This window comes from Aotus nancymaae, unplaced genomic scaffold (genome assembly GCF_030222135.1).
Source record: "Aotus nancymaae isolate 86718 unplaced genomic scaffold, 86718_ANA_hifiasm-v0.15.2.pri h1tg000106l, whole genome shotgun sequence".
In the NCBI taxonomy this organism is placed as follows: Eukaryota; Metazoa; Chordata; class Mammalia; order Primates; family Aotidae; genus Aotus; species Aotus nancymaae.
The window spans coordinates 1,629,575-1,644,556 of record NW_026988521.1 but is presented as its reverse complement, the minus strand read 5'-3'; the positions used below and the strand labels follow the sequence as shown (position 1 = coordinate 1,644,556).

Sequence of the window (14,982 nt, the reverse complement as noted above, 5' to 3'; positions counted from 1 at the left end):
GTGAGTGAGTGACAGTGAGTGAGTGTGTGAGTGAATGACTGAGTGAGTGACTGAGTGAGTGAATGAGTGAGTGAGTGACTGGGTGAATGAGTGAGTGGGTGAGTGGATGAGTGAGTGAGTGACAGAGTGAGTGCGTGGGTAGGTGAGTGAGTGAGTGATTGAGTGACAGAGTGGGCGAATGAGTGAGTGACTGAGTGTGAGTGGGTGAGTGAGTGAGTGACAGAGTGAGTGAGAGGGTGAGTGACTGATTGAGAGGGTGAGTGAGTGGGCGAGTGACTGAGTGGGTGAGTCAGTGAGTGAGTGCGTGAGTGAGTGACAGAGTGAGTGAGTGGGTGAGTGGGTGAGCGACAGAATGAATGAGTGGGTGAGTCAGTGAGTGGGTGAGTGACTGAGTGACTGAGTGAGTGAGTGACAGAGTGAGTGAGTGAGTGACTGAGTTAGTGAATGGGTGAGAGTGACAGAGTGAGTGAGTGAGTGGGTGAGTGACTGAGTGGGTGAGTGAGTGAGTGAGTGACAGAGTGAGTGAGTGGGTGAGTGAGTGGGTGGGTGAGTGACTGAGTGACTGGGTGAGTGAGTGGGCGAGTGGGTGAGTGAGTGAGTGACAGAGTGAGTGACTGAGTGGGTGAGTGAGTGACAGAGTGAGTGAGTGAGTGAGTGGGTGAGTGACTGAGTGACAGAGTGAGTGAGTGGATGAGTGAGTGAGTGACAGAGTGAGTGAGTGGGTGAGCGAGTAGGTGAGTGAGGTGGTGAGTTACTGAGTGAGTGGCTGAATAAGTGACAGAGTGAGTAGGTGAGTGAGTGGGTGAGTGAGTGGGTTAGTCAGTGAGTGACTGATTCAGTCAGTGCATGAGTGAGTGACCGAGTGAGTGAGTGGGTGAGTGGCAGAGTGAGTGAGTGGGTGAGTGAGTGGGTGGGTGAGTCAGTGAGTGCGTGAGTGAGTGACTGAGTGAGTGAGTGACAGAGTGAGTGAGTGGGTGAGTGAGTGGGTTAGTTAGTGAGTGAGCGAGTGACTGACTCAGTGAATGTGTGAGTGACTGAGTCAGTGGGTGAGTGAGTGACAGAGTGAGTGGGTGAGTAAGTGAGTGGGTGAGAGGGTGAGTGAATGAGTGACAGAGTGAGTGGGTGAGTAAGTGACAGAGTGAGTAGGTGAGTGAGTGGGTGAGTGAGTGGGTTAGTCAGTGAGTGACTGATTCAGTCAGTGCATGAGTGAGTGACCGAGTGAGTGAGTGGGTGAGTGGCAGAGTGAGTGAGTGGGTGAGTGAGTGGGTGGGTGAGTCAGTGAGTGCGTGAGTGAGTGACTGAGTGAGTGAGTGTCTGAGTGAGTGAGTGGGTGAGTGAGTGACTGAGTGACTGAGTGACTAAGTGAGTGACTGAGTGAGTGAGTGAGTGGATGAGTGAGTTTGTGAGTGAGTGAGTGGGTGAGTTGGTGAGTTGGTGAGTGAGTGGGTGAGTGAGTTAGTGAGTGACTGGGTAAGTGAGTGGGTGAGTGAGTGAGTTGGTGAGTGAGTGGGTGAGTTGGTGAGTGAGTGGGTGAGTTGGTGAGTGAGTGGGTGAGAGAGTGAGTGGCTGAGCGAGTTGGTGAGGGAGTTGGTGAATGAGTCAGTGAGTGGGTGAGTGAGTGGGTGAGTGAGTGGGTGAGTGAGTTGGTGAGTGAGTGAGTGGGTGAGTGAGTTGAGTGGGTGAGAGAGTTGATGAGTGAGTGAGTGGGTGAGTGAGTGAGTGGGTGAGTTGGTGAGTGAGTGAGTGGGTAAGTGAGTGGGTGAGTGGGTGACTGAGTGAGTTGGTGAGTGAGTGGGTGAGTGGGTGACTGAGTGGGTGAGTGGGTGAGTTGGTGAGTGAGTGGGTGAGTTGGTGAGTGAGTGAGTCAGTGGGTGAGTGAATTGGTGAGTTAGTGGGTGAGTGGGTGAGAGAGTGAGTGGGTGAGTGGGTGAGTGAGTGGGTGAGTGAGAGTGAGTGAGTTGGCGAGTGGGTGAGTGAGTGGGTGAGTGAGTGGGTGAGTGGGTGAGAGTGCGTGGGTGAGTTGGTGAGTGAGTGGGTGAGTGAGTGGATGAGTGGGTGACTTGAGTGAATGGGTGAGTGAGTTGGTGAGTGAGTGAGTTCGTGAGAGTGGGTAAGTGAGTGGGTGAGTGAGTTAGTGAGTGAGTGAGTGGTTGAGTGGGTGAGTGAGTGGGTGAGTGAGTGGGTGGGTGAGTGAGTCGGTGAGTGGGTGAGTTGGTGAGTGAGTGGGTGAGTGAGTGGGTGATAGTGGGTGAGTGAGTGGGTGAGTTAGTTGGTGAGTGGGTGAGTGGGTGAGTGGGTGAGTGAGTGGGTGAGTGGGTGAGTTGAGTGAGTGGGTGAATTGGTGAGTGAGTGGGTGAGTTGAGTGGGTGAGTGAGTGAGTGAGTGGGTGAGTGGGTGAGTGAGTTGGTGAGTGAGTTGGTGAATGAGCGAGTGAGTTGAGTGAGTGAGTGAGTTGGTGAGTTGTTGAGTGCGTGAGTGAGTCAGTGGGTGAGTGAGTGGGTGAGTCAGTGGGTGAGTGAGTGGGTTAGTGGGTGAGTGAGTGGGTGAGTTGGTGAGTGAGTGGGTGAGTGGGTGAGTGAGTGGGTGAGTGAGTGAGTGGGTGAGTTGAGTGAGTGAGTGGGTGAGTGAGTTGGTGAGTGAGTGAGTGGGTGAGTGAGTTGGTGAGTGAGTGAGTGGGTGAGTGAGTTGGTGAGTGAGTGAGTGAGTGGGTGAGTGGGTGAGAGAGTGAGTGGGTGAGTTGGTGAGTCAGTGAGTGAGTGGGTCAGAGAGTGAGTCAGTTGATGAGTGAGTCAGTGGGAGAGTGAGTGAGTGGGTGAGTGAGTTGTTGGTGAGTGAGTGGATGAGTGAGTGGGTGAGTGGGTGAGAGTGAGTGGGTGAGTGAGTTGGTGAGTTTGTGAGTGAGTGGGTGAGTGAGTGGATAAGTGGGTGAGAGAGTGAGTGGGTGAGTTGGTGAGTGTGTGAGTGGGTGAGTGAGTGAGTGGGTGAGTGGGTGAGTTGGTGAGTTGGTGAGTGAGTGGGTTAGTGGGTGAGTGAGTGGGTGAGTGAGTTAGTGAATTAGTGAGTGGGTGAGTGGGTGAGTGAATGGGTGAGTGAGTGGGTGAGTAAGTGGGTGAGTGAGTGGGTGAGTTGGTGAGTGAGTGAGTTGAGTGAGTGAGTGGGTGAGTGAATGGGTGAGTGAGTGGGTGAGTGAGTGGGTGATAGTGGGTGAGTGAGTGGGTGAGTGAGTGGGTGAGTTAGTTGGTGAGTGGGTGAGTGGGTGAGTGGGTGAGTTGAGTAAGTGAGTGGGTGAGTGGGTGAGTTGAGTGAGTGGGTGAATTGGTGAGTGAGTGGGTGGGTTGAGTGGGTGAGTGAGTGAGTGGGTGAGTGGGTGAGTGAGTTGGTGAGTGAGTTGGTGAGTGAGTTGGTGAGTGAGCGAGTGAGTTGAGTGAGTGAGTGGATGAGTGAGTTGGTGAGTTGTTAGCAAGTGAGTGGGTGAGTAAGTGGGTGAGTGAGTGAATGAGTTGAGTGAGTGAGTGGGTGAGTGAGTTGGTGAGTTGTTGAGTGGGTGAGTGAGTCAATGGGTGAGTGAGTGGGTGAGTGAGTGAGTGGGTGAGTGAGTGAGTGAGTTGATGAGTGAGTGGGTGAGTGAGTGAGTGAGTGGGTGAGAGAGTGAGTGGGTGAGTTGGTGAGTCAGTGAGTGAGTGGGTCAGAGAGTGAGTCAGTTGGTGAGTGAGTCAGTGGGAGAGTGAGTGAGTTGGTGAGTAAGTTTGTGAGTGAGTGAGTGAGTGAGTGGGTGAGTGGGTGAGAGTGGGTGAGTGGGTGAGAGAGTGAGTGGGTGAGTTGGTGAGTCAGTGAGTGAGTGGGTCAGAGAGTGAGTCAGTTGGTGAGTGAGTCAGTGGGAGAGTGAGTGAGTGGGTGAGTGAGTGGGTGAGTGAGTGGGTAAGTGAGTGGGTGAGTGGGTGAGAGAGTGAGTGGGTGAGTTGGTGAGTCAGTGAGTGAGTGGGTCAGAGAGTGAGTTAGTTGGTGAGTGAGTCAGTGGGAGAGTGAGTGAGTTGGTGAGTAAGTTTGTGAGTGAGTGGGTGAGTGAGTGGGTGAGAGTGGGTGAGTGGGTGAGAGAGTGAGTGGGTGAGTTGATGAGTCAGTGAGTGAGTGGGTCAGAGAGTGAGTCAGTTGGTGAGTGAGTCAGTGGGAGAGTGAGTGAGTGGGTGAGTGGGTGAGTGAGTTGGTGAGTGAGTGAGTGAGTGGGTGAGTGGGTGAGTGGGTGAGAGAGTGAGTGGGTGAGTTGAGTGAGTGAGTGGGTGAGTGAGTGGGTGGGTGAGTGACTGAGTGAGTGGGTGAGTTGGTGAGTGAGTGAGTGGGTGAGTGAGTGGGTGAGTGGGTGAGTGAGTGGGTGAGTGGGTGAGTGGGTGAGTGAGTTGGTGAGTGAGTGAGTGAGTGGGTGAGTGGGTGAGTGGGTGAGAGAGTGAGTGGGTGAGTTGAGTGAGTGAGTGGGTGAGTGAGTGGGTGGGTGAGTGACTGAGTGAGTGGGTGAGTTGGTGAGTGAGTGAGTGGGTGAGTGAGTGGGTGAGTGGGTGAGTGAGTGGGTGAGTGGGTGAGTGGGTGAGTGAGTGGGTGAGTGGGTGAGTGAGTTGCTGAGTGAGTGGGTGAATGAGTGAATGAGTCAGTGAGTGGGTGAGTGAGTTGGTGAGTGAGTTGGTGAGTGAGTTGGTGAGTGAGCGAGTGAGTTGAGTGAGTGGGTGAGTGAGTGGGTGAGTGAGTTGGTGAGTGAGCAAGTGAGTTGAGTGAGTGAGTGGGTGGGTGAGTGGGTGAGTGAGTTGGTGAGTGAGTTGGTGAGTTGTTAGCAAGTGAGTGGTTAAGTGGGTGAGTGAGTGAATGAGTCGGTGAGTGGGTGAGTTGGTGAGTGAGTGGGTGAGTGAGTGGGTGAGTGAGTAGGTGAGTGAGTGAGTGACTGAGTGACTGAGTCGGTGATTGGGTTACTGAGTCAATTAGTGAGTTACTGAGTGAGTGACTGAGTGAGTGGGTGAATCCATTCCCCAGGTCCCCACCGCCCTGTCCAGTGCAGGGGTGGATGGTCAGGGTCAATGTGGGCCCACAGTATCTTCTTTCTTTTACCCTGAAGCAGGGGCCCCACATTCCTGAGGCTCCACATAAGCCGGGTGAGGTGCCCATCAGGAGCCTGTCCTAGGGCCCCTTCGTGAGCCACCCTGCATGGCTCACAGGTCCCCACGCTGCCTGCAGCGCCAGATGGAAGCGGATGAACCAGCACCCCGTGGCCAGCATGGAGTCGAGCCAGTGGACAGACATACACACACTCACCGTTCTCCACGCTCAGGGAGCAGGGGTCCTCGAAGCTGTTCCTGACGTTGGGGCAGGCGGCCTGGGTCTTGAAGGTGTTGAAGAAAGCCGCGGCCGTGGCCTCCACCACCCCACTGAGGGTCCGGAAGTCATCGGCCTGGATGCTGTTGAAGTTCCCACAGAGACCTGCGGGCGAGGAAGGCAGGTTGAGGACAGTGGCCCTGGCAGAGTGGGTCAGCCCCTGCCCGAAGGCAGCCCTCTTACCGCAGGTCCGCCCGCGGAGCTCGGGTGCCAGCCGCACGAATAGCTGCATGGTGGGTACCAGCTGCAGGTCCAGCTGCAGTCCCAGGCTGGTCTGGGCAATGATGAAGAAGGTCGAGGGTCTGAAGATGGTGATGTTGGCTGGGGATACAGAGGACAAGCGTTTTGTGGGGGGTGCATGGCAGGACCCCAGGTGGCCCCGGGGTGGGGAAGAGGCCACCGCCCTCACCTGCAGAGATGGGCAGCTGGGTGTAGATCTGGTTCAGGAACACTTCCCCGCTGGCCTTGATCACCACCACCTGCAGCCGCCGGGCAGACGTGTGAGCATGGGGCAGGCTTGCCGCAGCCAGCCCCTCGGAGGCTGTGAGATGTGCCTGCAGGTGCCCGGAGGCCTTTGCCTGCAGCTGCAGGTCCTGCAAGCTGGCCTCGTCCTCACCCTGATTTTCTGAGTTTTCTGTGAGGACCATGCTTTTTATTCTTTAGTAAGAACAGTTATTTATTAAACAGAAATCGACTTCAGTGGAGAAGGCATGCTAGCTGCAGATGCGCCCACCCAGTCCCTCCTGCCCGGGGCCCCTTAGGTCAGCTATGGCGGCCAGGGGACCCCCGCCCTGAGCCGTTCCCTTTAGGGACAGTCGGTCAGTAACGGACACAGCCAGTGCTGCCGGAGGGCCCCGCCTCTCGCTGTTCATGCCAGGGATGAGGGACCTGGACGGGGCCAACTTTCAGAGGAGATAGGTCCAGTCCCCGTCCCAGGCTGCCCTGTCAGGCTCTACTCACCGTCCGCGCTCCATCCAGGCTCAGTGTCACGCTCTTCAGGCAGGTCTCACTGTCCGTCAGCCCACACCTGCGCAGCTCGGCCAGCACGGTGAAGGCGCTGCTGTCACAGGGCTGCGGGAAAGGGCACACCGGGGCCCTCACACTCCGCCCAGCCCTCCCTGGGGTCCTCACTCCACCACACCCACAGCCCTCCCTGGGGTCCTCACTCCACCCGCACCCACAGCCCTCCCTGGGGTCCTCACTCCACCCGCACCCACAGCCCTCCCTGGGGTCCTCACTTCACCCGCACCCACAACCCGACTTGGGGCTCCTCACTCCACCTGCACCCACAGCCCTCCCTGGTCGTCCTCACTCCACCGCACCAACAGCCCTCCCTGGGGTCCTCACTCCACTGCACCCACAGCCTTCCCTGGGGTCCTCACTCCACCCGCACCCACAGCCTTCCCTGGGGTCCTCACTCCACCGCACCCACAGCCCTCCCTGGGGTCCTCACTCCACCCGCACCCACAGCCCTCCCTGGGGTCCTCACTCCACCCGCACCCACAGCCTTCCCTGGGGTCCTCACTCCACTGCACCAACAGCCCTCCCTGGAGTCCTCACTCCACTGTACCAACAGCCCTCCCTGGGGTCCTTACTTCACCCGCACCCACAGCCCGCCTTGGGGCTCCTCACTCCACCTGCACCCACAGCCCGCCTTGGGGCTCCTCACTCCACCTGCACCCACAGCCCTTCCTGGGCATCCTCACTCGCCACCCACACCCACAGCCCACCTGGCCCTGCCCCTCCGCCCACCTGTGCTCCTCTCCCTCACTGGAAACCCCCACTCCACCATCCCAGGCACCAAGAGAGAAGTGTGCTCAGGAGCCCCCCAGATGGGGACACGCAGGCACACAGAGGACTCGGCATGCACCCTGGGCGAGAAGCAGCTGGCGAGACCACACTCCGTGACGCCAACCACAGGACCCTCTGGGAAGGCAGCGCTCAGAAGGTGCAAATGCCAGAAGCTGCCAGGGGCTGTGTGAGGGAGGGGTGAGGAGGGTGAGGGAGGGGTGAGGAGGCTGAGGGAGGGGTGCCAGTGGACACACATACACACTTCATGGGTCTCATCATGGGAGACTGTGTTGGGTGCAGGGTCTCATCCCCATTGGGTGTGGGGAGACGTGTGTTGGGTCGGGAGTACTTTGTACTCAATGTCTTTGTAAACCTAACTCCATTCTCAACAGTAAAGTCTGTTAAATAAACAGCTCAAGATTCGGAAGGCTGGGTGCTGGTTGGGGGCCAGGGTGCTGGGTGGGTGCTGGAGGCTCTGATCTGCAGCCCCCGTGGCCCCGCGGGGACCAGCACTGGGAAGCTAGGGTGCTTCCTTGAGGTCTCGCTGTCAGGGACTCCCAAGGGTCACCTCAGGGATGGCAGTGACACACAGCCTGGGCTGGGGGAGCCTATGGGAGGCTAGCCTTGGGCACCCCCTGTCCCGCAAGCACACGGCAGCCAGGCCATCCCCTCTCTGTCCAGCGAGCACCCAGCACCCAGGCTGTAACCCTTCTGTCCGGCGAACACCCAGGCCATCCTGCCTCCATCTGGCGAACACCCAGGCTGAACCCCCTCTGTCTGGTGAACACCCAGGCTGAACCCCCTCCGTCTGGCGAACACCCAGGCTGAACTCCCTCTGGCGAACGCCCAGCACCCAGGCCATCCTGCCTCCGTCTGGCGAACACCCAGGCTGAACCCCCTCTGTCTGGCGAACACCCAGGCTGAACCCCCTCTGTCTGGCGAGCGCTGTGCACCCAGGCTGTACCTTGGTCAGCACATAGCCACAGTCCCCATGGACCGTGTAGTGCCTCCCGTCAAACGTCGAGAAGTGTGCACCTCCAAGCACAGAGCAGGTTCCCGGGCACGGGACCTCCTGGCAGCTCCACCGGCCTCCGGAGCAGGTGCTGAGGGCGAGAGACGGTGCCGCGTGGGTGCCGGCCCGAGGACACCAGCCTCAGCCTCCGCGTCAGGAGGAGGAGGTCTCACCCAGGCCTGCCTGCATCACAGCCCAGACCAGGAGTGCCAGCAGTTCCCGGGGGACCATCCCATAGCACATCCCGGGGGCCTGGAAGGGGTCCGGGACCTACCAGTTACTGCAGTCTGTAGAGTAGGTGGCCCCCGGGGCATAGACAGCCCCGTTGTAGACACAGGCGCACTGCGACACAGGCACACACCCGGTCTGGCCGACATCATCCAGCACCATCCCTGCGGGGTTCAGGCAGGCCTGTGACAGGTCCCCACTGTGTCCACACAGGGGCATTGCAAGGTAATGACATGGCAGCCCTACAGTGAGCTGGGGCCTCGGCCAGCCTCGGACTCAGGACAGGATCCTCAGCCAGCCTCAGGGACTCAGGACAGGATCCTCAGCCAGCCTCAGGGACTTGGGACAGGGACCAGCCAGCCTCAGGGACTCGGGACACCTGGGACTGGGGTCCTCGAGGCTTGGCCACGGGAGCACAGCCCCCTAGTTCCCGGTGCATCTGTGTTTCCCGGGGCAGGAGCCTCACCCTCGGGACAGAAGCAGCCGGCCACACAGTGGTCTTCACAGGCCCGGGAGTGCTCCTGGTTGGAGCAGGTGTCTGCGCAGGGCGAGCGGCACTCGTGGTAATGCATGCTGTGGGGGCACATCTGGGCTGCGGGGGGCAGAGAGATGGATCATGTCCACCCATCCCGCCCTCCCTGCCAGAGGGGATAGGGCACAGCGGGCCGGGGCACTCACGGCAGAGGTCCGGGCCCCGCCAGTCCTGGGGCAGACCCCCCGCGTGGGCGCACTGCCGGGAGTACTCGGCGAGGGTGTGGCAGATGCAGCGGGACGGGTCGGTGCCTTCGCAGAAGCAGAGGTCTTGCCTGCAGGCCTCCAGGTAGCTGCCCACGTCCACCAGGGCCGTGCAGTCGGAGAAGAGCCGGCTGCTCAGGAGCTCCTCGCAGATGCCCTGGGGCGAAGGCCGCGGCCGGGTGAGTCCTTGTGGGGGATCTGGACCAGCTCCCGGGCTCACGGCCCCTCCTCCCGCCCTGCCGGGGCCCGTTCCCTCCAAGGCTTACAAAGCCGGTGGAGCAGTTCCTCGGGGGTTCAGGGACAGGGTCGGGACACTGCTCCGTGGGGCCGTCCATCTTCTGCAGGTTCCCAAACTCCATTGGTGTCAGCTTGGTGTCTGCGGGAAGCACAGGGGCGGGCTCTGCCTGCAGGTCCCGGTACCCCTCAGCCCAGCACGAGCAGCAGAGCCCCCAGGGCTGGGTCCCCGGGGTGGGGTTGGAAGGGCCATCGATGGCCCCTGTGCCCTCAGGATGCCTGAGTTGTCCTGGCTATCCCCGTTTGGCCACCCCATACATGCTGCCGTGGGACCCTAGGGGGCTCTGGAGTGATGAGGGGAAGCAGCCCAGGAGGCCGGTGTCCAGGCCGCAGGGTGCCACCGGCTGAGGCGTCAGGACCCAGGACCCTGGTCTCCGCCTGCTGGGCTGGCGGGAGAAGCGAGGGCTGGAGCCCGAGCACCTCCCAGTCTACTGGCAGAGCCCAGTCACCCCAGTGCTGGCCTGCCTCGCCAAGGGCTGCTGGACACCCAGCCTGACTCAGTTCCCCACAGAGGGTCACCCCGTACCGGGGCTTGAGTGGGGCCTCCTGGGCCTGGCGTGGGGCCCTGCCTGGAGCAGGTCACTTTTGCAAGGCCACTGCCTGGGTGCAAAGACTCTAAGGCCAAGACGAGGCAGCTCTGTCATTTCAGGTGAGGGTGTGCGGTCAGGGGTCGCTGCCCGGAGCAGCCACACTGAGAGCAAGGGGCCCCACGGGCAATTTGCTGCCGTCCCGCACCCTGCGTTGGGTGGGGGTAGCGGGACGTTGCATGAGGGTGTGCGCCGTGCTGGGGGGAGGGCAGCTGCATCCATGCACGTGTGCGTCTGGCGTCTCGGAGGGTGGGCGTGCACACAACTGGGGTTCTGGGACACGGAAGCCCCGGGGATGCTGGGGAAGGGCCGATGGCACGTGGGGCTTACTGTGAGAGAGGAGCTCGCTGACCACGGGCAGGCCGTTGAAGTCCCCGCAGAGCCCACAGGTCTTGTTGGCGTATTTGGCGTCCAGCTCCAGCTGTAATGTCCCCACCAGGGGCAGGTGGACAGGTGAGGCTCGGGGAGGGGCTGGGGCCCCTGAAGGAGACACCCCCGCAAGCCGTCTCCATCCTGGGGGCACAGACCCTGGGGCCCCATTGGTGTCTGGGCTGTGTGGGTGGGGTCTGAGCCTGACTGGGCCCAGGGCACCTTCTACCCGCTCTGGAGAGGCTGTGGAGCAGGCCAGCTCTTGAGGGCTGGAGGTACACACCAGGACCCCCCACCAGCCTCACCAGTAGGCTGTCATCGTGGTTCCATATGAGGACAAGGCCCAGCCTGGCTTCCACCTTGGTGTAGCTGCTGCTCTGCTGAATGAGGACCCCAGACTGGCTGAAGGGGAGCTGGACCCTGCAGAGGGAGGCGAGGCTGAGGGGCTGGGGAGCACGGTGAGGAGAGACCCCAGGCGGGGCAGGTGCCTGCAGCCCCCAGTGTGACAAGGTCATCGTGACTGTGAAGTCATGTCTGGGATGGGGACAGTGACCTCTAGAGCTCTGCAGTCACAAGGAGCTAGGAAGGGGATCCCAGGAGGGGCAGGTGGGCCAGCTCGGGGGACCGGGGGGCCCATGTCCAGCTCTGCTCTCAGGGGCTTGCTGAGAGGTCCACCTCCCTCCCAGGACTGCGATGAGCCGTGACCACCCGGAAATGCCATCCCCGCACCCCGAGAGACCCCCGCCCTCCCAGAGCCCAGGCTCACGGGCGGCCATTGACCAGGACGGAGCCCTTGGTGAGCTGGATGACCACGCCGTCCACCTTCATGAGGACCCTGCTCAGCGTTGGGGAGCCCGACTCCCGGCTTCGGCGCAGCTGCACATTGAAGTCCTCGTAGGCGGCGCCGCAGTGCTCGGAGAACACGTAGTTGCAGAGGCCAGGGAAGCGGAAGATGTCGCCGTCGAAGGTCTTGTAATGGAAGTCACCCCACGTGCTGCACACACGCCCGTTGTGTGCCGGGTTGGAGGCTGCAGGGGAAGCAGTGTGGGGTCTGAGGGTGTCGCCCTCGCCTCGCACCTCCCACCCCTGCCCCACACCCCCCACCCTCACCCTGCACCCCCCGCCCTCACCCGGCACCCTCTGCCCCTGCCCCACACCCCCCACCCTCACCCTGCACCCCCCGCCCTCACCCTGCACCCCCTGCCCTCACCCGGCACCCCCTGCCCCTGCCCTGCACCCCTGCCCCACCCATGTCCTGCAGGAGGTGCTGCTGCCCTGAACGGGGCACCCGGGGGTCCTTCCTGCATCTGAGAAGTCTGGAAGCTTATGCAGGGAGGTGCTGGGCCCTCTCCAATTCCTACCCACTGGCACCCAGAAAGCTGGGGCCCCTCTCCAGCTGGCACCCCCAGGCCTGAGCCAGGAGCTCAGCAAAGCTATGCCCCTTCACCCCCGGGCCTGGGGTTCCACTCACCTCTTACCACGGGGACGGTCCTCAGAGGCGGGAAGATGGTCACCCCTCGGAGCGGGACCCCTGTGGAAACAGCGGTTGGCAGGGTGCACACGAGGCCCCAGGTCGGGGGGAGCGGGGGCTCCACAGCCCAGAGTCTGCAGGTCCCGGCTCCCGCCTCCGAAGCCGACTCTGGACTCTGCCACCAGTTGGGCCCCCATCCCCCACCCCCACACCGTCTGCACGTTGTGTGCTGTGGCCACACACCTGTGTTCTGCGTGACTTTCTAATTCCTCCCGGCTGTCACTGTGGAAAAGCCCCCGGGGGTGGCCAGCTCTCACCCCACAGGCCTCAGAACCTGAGTCTGCATCAGACGCTCAAGACAATCTCTTGGGCACTGAGATGAGGCTGGTCTGGCCCGATGTGGAGAAATGCAATCTAAGACCCTCGGTCTGCCCGAAGCTCCTGCTCTGGCCTCCCTTGACGGCCTCCGCCAGCTCCCGCCAGCACCAGCCACTCGGGGCGGCCACACCAAGGGAGACGCACGCATTGCTAACGCGTCAGACAGTGAATGGGGGACGCCAAGGCAAGACCCACCTCCAGATCCCGCAGGGCGGCCGGCACCCAGGGGGCACCAGCACAGCCAGCCTGCCCTGCCCTGCCCTGCAGCCCCTTCAGAGCCACAGCCCTGCAGGGGGCTGGCCCAGGGAGGGCAGGCAGTGTGGCCCACCAGGGCCATGGACATGGACATGGGGGTGTCCTCCTGTCCCCCCAGATTTGGTCCTCAGCGATGGCCAGACAGGGAGTCACCCTAAGGCAGTGTCTCCAGGGGCCGTGTCACACAGGGGAGGGTGGAATCTGACAGGCTTAGGGTGGGGGCCGGATGCTGAGACTCACCGCCGGGCCCCTGGGCAACAGGAGGGAGGACGGGGTGGTGCTCGTAACTGGATTCCGAGGAGCCATCCTGGGCGTGGCCTGTGGGAAGAGGAGGGGGCTGAGCCAGGATGCAGGGCGGCTGGGGCAGCTCAGGCTGCAACCACGATGCATCGCGGACACCAGAAGGACAGGAGGCCACAGTGTGTGTGTGTGTGGCCGGTGGCGAGGGCTCTCTCTGTGCTGGATCAGGGGTCCTTTGGGGCCTCTGCCCATGTGACTCGGGACTCTGACTCTCCAGGAGCATCCCCTCAGCCCGGTCCCATGGAGCAGGTGGCGTTAGGCACCCCTTGCCTCTATCTGGCAACCCCATCTATTCATTCCCATGCCAGGCCCTGGCTCGTGCCAGTGCAGGGACCCCACTGAGGGCCTGGGGCATCAAAGCCACCCCCAGCAGGACCCAGCACATCGAATCTGTGGGTGGGGGCCCTTAGCATCTGTAAGCCCCCCGCGGGAGGTGGAGACGGTTGCCTGAGTCTCACTCACCCAGTCCGGCCCCAGGCCTGCCCCCACTTTCTGAGCCCCGCAGGTCCAGCCCCAGCCCGGGGAGAGAATTCAGGCTTCTGGGCTGAGATGGGAGTGGTGCAGATAAGGGACAGAGGACCAGGGTCCTGACAGGGTTCTTCCTGCTCTGGGACTGCCTCGCAGAGGACCAGAGGTTGGGGACAGAGCTGGGAGGGGGACTTGGGTGGGCCAGAGGCTGGGGATGGGGCTGAGGGGGATCCAGGTGGGCCAGAGGCTGGGGACAGGGCTGGGAGGGGGACTTGGGTGGGCCAGAGGCTGGGATGGGGCTGGGGGGGATCCAGGTGGGCCAGAGGCTGGGGACAGGGGTAGAAGGGGCACTTGGGTGGGTCACAGGCTGGGGACAGGGCTGGGGGAGGGACCTGGCTGGGCCAGAGGCTGGGGATAGGGCTGGGTGGGGGGGACTCAGATGGTTCAGAGGCTGGGGACAGGGCCCGGTGGGGGATCTGGCTGGGCCGTGTGGCCACGTCTGCGGTGCTGAGGTCCCTGCTCTGCTGTTCCAGGAGCCCTGGAGCACCCACCCCCGACCCAGGCATCTCCTCCCAAGGGCACATGGTCACCAGCAGACCCATCCTGGGACAAGGTGTCCCCCAGAAGCAGAGGCAGGGACCTGCTGGCCCAGCGAGGGGCTGTCCAGACCACAGGGCCTGGAGCCTCCCCCATCCCCCTCTTAGTCTCAGGCTGGGAGTGAAACCCTTCCCCTGTGGACTTCACCATCACACCCCCACTCAGAGGCTGAGACCCCCCAGAAGACCCCCATCATGGCCTAGACAGGGAGCGTGAGCTGGTGCACTGGGCACATGTGGGGTGTCCAAGGGCAGATGCCTGGGGCTGATGCCCCACCCTGACCAGGTCCTGGGGGGCCGTGAGCTGCCGGAGCTACTGTGGGTGCTGCTGCCTGTTGGGGAGGGAAGCCTGAGACCTGAGCTCCTGCTTCCGCACCTCAGGAAGTGCCCCAGCCTCGGAGGTCCCTGAAGCCCAGAGGTCCCTTCCTAATCCCACGAGGTGGAAACTGCCTGTTGGTGGCCGGGACCACAGCAGGGGCCATGCTGCTGGGAGCCGTCCATGGCACGGGCAGCCTGCCGGAACCCAGGGCAAAGACAGAGCTGCCCGAGGCCCACTCAGCACTGCACCACCCAGGACTAGCGGAGTGACCAGGGCTCAAGCCATACCTGTATGCCCGGTGCAGGCCAGGGCGAGAGCCAGGGCCCACAGCAGGCCCAGCTTCCTCCTGCTGACACCCATCGCGTGGATGGCAGGAGGAGTCCCCGTCCCTTGGCAGCCTCTGAGGAGGGACCTGAGGTGGCGGGAGCCTTTTGTAGCCCCAGAGCTGGCTCCAGCCCGTGCTTCTCATGGATGGGCGTGGCAGGGCCTGTGCCTCCCCCTCACCCAAGTAAACAGTGGGTACTCACTGCGGGCTGGCCAGTGGCCGGTGGCAGGCGGAGAGGGGCGTGTCTGCTGGGTAGGGCCCAGATTCCAAGGGCTCCCCAAGCCCTGGCCTGCAGAGGTCCCCACCACATACTCCACCCTGGACTCTCCCTGGGCAGCCTGTGAGTGCCCAGTGCCTGGGAAGCCCAGGCATCCCTGAAGCCGGCCACACGCTCCCCCTGACGTGGTGCCAGCCAGCATCACCCTCCCTGGAGAGGGGCTCCTGGCAGCAGCCCCTCCCCTACCACGCAGCTCCCTCCCAGCATTGCCCAGGAGTCCAC

The 14,982-nt window shown here is 61.9% G+C and overlaps 1 protein-coding gene across 1 annotated transcript in view; it reads right to left on the bottom strand.

Moving 5' to 3' along the window:
• Positions 1–14,518, bottom strand: part of MUC5AC (mucin 5AC, oligomeric mucus/gel-forming) — a 45,192-nt gene extending 30,674 nt beyond the window's left edge. The window contains 15 exon segments of the mRNA XM_064370256.1: positions 5,296–5,460; positions 5,539–5,676; positions 5,765–5,834; positions 6,316–6,426; positions 8,111–8,249; positions 8,433–8,550; positions 8,853–8,978; positions 9,065–9,278; positions 9,388–9,497; positions 10,333–10,423; positions 10,677–10,791; positions 11,138–11,399; positions 11,843–11,902; positions 12,716–12,793; positions 14,446–14,518. Coding sequence (XP_064226326.1) covers positions 5,296–5,460; positions 5,539–5,676; positions 5,765–5,834; positions 6,316–6,426; positions 8,111–8,249; positions 8,433–8,550; positions 8,853–8,978; positions 9,065–9,278; positions 9,388–9,497; positions 10,333–10,423; positions 10,677–10,791; positions 11,138–11,399; positions 11,843–11,902; positions 12,716–12,793; positions 14,446–14,518 — 1,870 coding nt within the window.
• Between the last annotated feature and the right edge of the window lie 464 nt (positions 14,519–14,982).